This window comes from Zingiber officinale, chromosome 1A, assembly GCF_018446385.1.
Source record: "Zingiber officinale cultivar Zhangliang chromosome 1A, Zo_v1.1, whole genome shotgun sequence".
NCBI lineage: Eukaryota > Viridiplantae > Streptophyta > Magnoliopsida > Zingiberales > Zingiberaceae > Zingiber > Zingiber officinale.
The window spans coordinates 63,279,359-63,282,622 of record NC_055987.1 but is presented as its reverse complement, the minus strand read 5'-3'; the positions used below and the strand labels follow the sequence as shown (position 1 = coordinate 63,282,622).

General features: G+C 34.2%; 1 protein-coding gene across 1 annotated transcript; it reads right to left on the bottom strand.

Moving 5' to 3' along the window:
* Positions 1 to 326: 326 nt before the first annotated feature.
* Positions 327 to 2,109, bottom strand: LOC121998176 (zinc finger MYM-type protein 1-like). The gene is made up of 3 exons (XM_042552957.1): positions 2,106 to 2,109; positions 523 to 1,985; positions 327 to 422 (listed from the first exon to the last, which is right to left on the bottom strand). Exons 1-3 carry the CDS (start codon positions 2,107 to 2,109, stop codon positions 327 to 329), a joined length of 1,563 nt encoding a protein of 520 aa, XP_042408891.1.
* Positions 2,110 to 3,264: the final 1,155 nt, after the last annotated feature.

The following is a 3,264-nucleotide window of genomic DNA, read 5'->3' as shown; positions in this document are numbered from 1 at the left end:
CATTCATCTCCAATCATGTTTCGCAAATATGTTTTGACAATATTCATTGCCGAAAACACTCTTTCAACGGTTGCAGTAGCAACTGGAAGAAGTAAGGCTAGCTCAATCATCCGATAAACCAAAGGAAACACACGGTTCTTCATTGTTTCAATCATTTTCTTTACAAGAGCTCCGAAATCTGAAATGCCTTCAAACCGTTCATCTGATCTGACGTCATCAATATATGTTTCAAGCTCTTGTTCAACCAACATACACTCATTCCAAGAAAAATTATCCTCATAAAAATGAGCCAGACGCACTAACTTCTGTGCATCAAATCTAGAGAACTAGTTCCTAGGATCAAGGCATGACATATTAATCAACAAATCTGTAGTTGTTTCAGAGAAACGGCTATCCATCTCCTGTATAATAATATCGATAACCTACAATTTAAAAATCAAACAACAAAAGTAAAAATTAATAAATATGCTACTGTTTAAAAGAATTTAATTGACGGTAAACAAAAAAGAATTATGAAATTACCTCACAAAAGATTTCAACATGGTAGTAGTGATAAAAATTAATATTTTTTCGATCTCTCTTCAAATGACTACGGCTGTTGATGTTATCTGTCATATTAATTATTTCAATGGAATGAGTGTTACAAAACTTCTTCACATCCTCAAGTAAAATATCCCATCCAGAATCTCTCAACTTTTGCAATTTGCATTTCACATTATTGATCAAACGCATCGCAATCACAATATTTTGATCTTTCTCTTGTAGAACGGTTGACAAATGATTTGTGATTGCCAATATACGTTTCATCAATAGTAGAATAAACACAAATTCATACCTCTCCATTCTTTCAACCAAAGTTCTACTTAAACCCTTAGAAGAACGATCACCATCATCAATCAAATTTTGAAGAACCTCTATAACAGATGGCCACATTTGTTCAATACGACATAAAGTTAAATGATGAGACCCCCATCGTGTATCTCCAGGTCTAGCTAGACTAGTTTCTTGGTTTAGTCCTCTACCAGAATTAATCTCTCCTCTTTCAAGAAGTTTAACTTTTTTGTCATGTTCAAGTTGTCGAAGTTTGTCGGCCCTTTTGAAAGATGATGCAGATGTATTCACAATCGAACCAACAATCCACATGAAATCACAAACATATTGATTTGCTTGAGCAATAGCTACAACCACTAGCTGGAGTTGATGAGCAAAACAATGAACATACAATGCATACGGATTTTCTTTCATTATCAGTGACTTTAATCCATTAAATTCTCCAGACATATTTGAAGCACCATCATATCCTTGACCCCTCAATCTCGCCACTAACAAACCATACTTAGTAAATAAAGAGTCGATTGCCTCCTTCAAACAAACAGCTGTAGTTGTTGCAACATGAACTACAGCCATAAATCGTTCAATCACCTCTCCATATTTGTTCACATATCTAATAACAACTGCCATTTGATCTTTCACTGAACAGTCACGAGCCTCATCAAGTAGTAAAGTGAACCACCTATCTCCAAGATCAGCTAGAATAGCATTTGTGGTCTCAACTGCACAAGCATTCACCAATTGCTTCTGAATTTTTGGGGCAATCATTTGATTATTTCCAGGTGCATTCATTCCAACAACTGCCGCAACTTCTGGACACTCTGAGCTATACCATTTGAGCAATTCTAAAAAATTTTCTCTATTGGATGATGTCGAAGACTCATCATGCCCCCGAAAAGGCAATCCTTGTAACAACAAAAATCGAATTACTTTTAAAATGGAAGTCAAGCGTTTGCGATAAGCAACTTCAAGCTCATGTTTCCTCGATGAAAATGAATACTCCACACTTTGTCTTTGATTCTTGAAACCTTCAAATTGTATTCTTGCCTCATTGTGCGCACTACCAACTCCACCTACATGCTCATTGAATTTTTCAATTGCTTTTTTCCAATTTATGAAACCAGATCTTGTAAACACATCATTTCCTCCAAAACCTATATTACTAGGTCTAAAAAGATAACACCAGAAACAAAAGGCTATATCCTTTGAAACACTATACTCCAACCAATCACGGTCTTTAAACCAAATCTCTCTGAAACATCTATTGTCTTTACCCATTTTTTTTCTTGGAAAATTATGGCCTCGAGGTTGACAAGGGCCCATAGCAACATATTCTTTTCGAATACGATCTCTAGCACCAACATCATACTCTTCAATCAATTTTCGTAAACCAGGATCAGCAACAATTTCTACTTCACTACTCAGATTTTCAATATTTTCAAATAAAATTTGTGGAGGAGGAGGAGGTGGTGGTAGTTGTGGTGCAGGAGTAGATTCTTCATCCGGAACACTAGACGATTCAATTGAACTCCTAGGCCTCTTTGCAAAATATTTCAACATTTTCTACAAATTATAATGTATGAGAAAAAATTATCAATATAAAGTGATGTGAACAATTTAACAATAACACAATTAAATTATTTAATATCATTCGACACAATTCTTTTAAAAATAAAATTAATTTAACATAAATTATCAATATTCACAAATTACAATTAACTAACAACTAATAAAAAAACTAATTACATATTTAGAGTTTATACAAAAACTAAATTACAAATTATCCAACCATTAAATATACAAAATCTAAATTTTTAATTATCCAACAATCAAATATAAAAAACAACTAAACATTTAAACAATCAAAATTTTAACTTGTTAATTGTATCATACCTTGTAATCAAGAAACAATCAAACAATTATTAATAAAATAAAATAAAATCTACTTACCTGAATGAAGGATGAAGGCGTTTGGATTTTGGCGCAAGTAAGAAGATGGATCAGAAAGGGTTCCTCTTTTGTCAGCACTCGGCAGAGAGAAAAAGGCGCAAGAAGATGAATCTGGAAAGGTTCCTCCTTTGATCGGCACTCGGCAGAGAGAAAAAAAGCTTTGGGCGCAGGGCTTTCAGTTTCAACTTTGCTGCTTTGGTCGGCGCTCGGCGGAGAGAAAAAACAAAGGGCAAATCGCAAATCACAAGGTTCTGTGAGAGATAAATAAAAACATCAAAAATATAAAAAATAAATTGAGGAAACGTGTCAACATGACAACATGCTTCACAATTAACAAAACGGAGGAGAGAAATAAAATATTAAAAAAACCTTTATATATGGAATTATGGAAACGTGTCAACGTGGACGTGGACCACGTGGTTCACAATTAAAAAAAAGGAACCGGCTTCGACTCTTCGTTTTCTTTGCTAATCGCTATGCGAT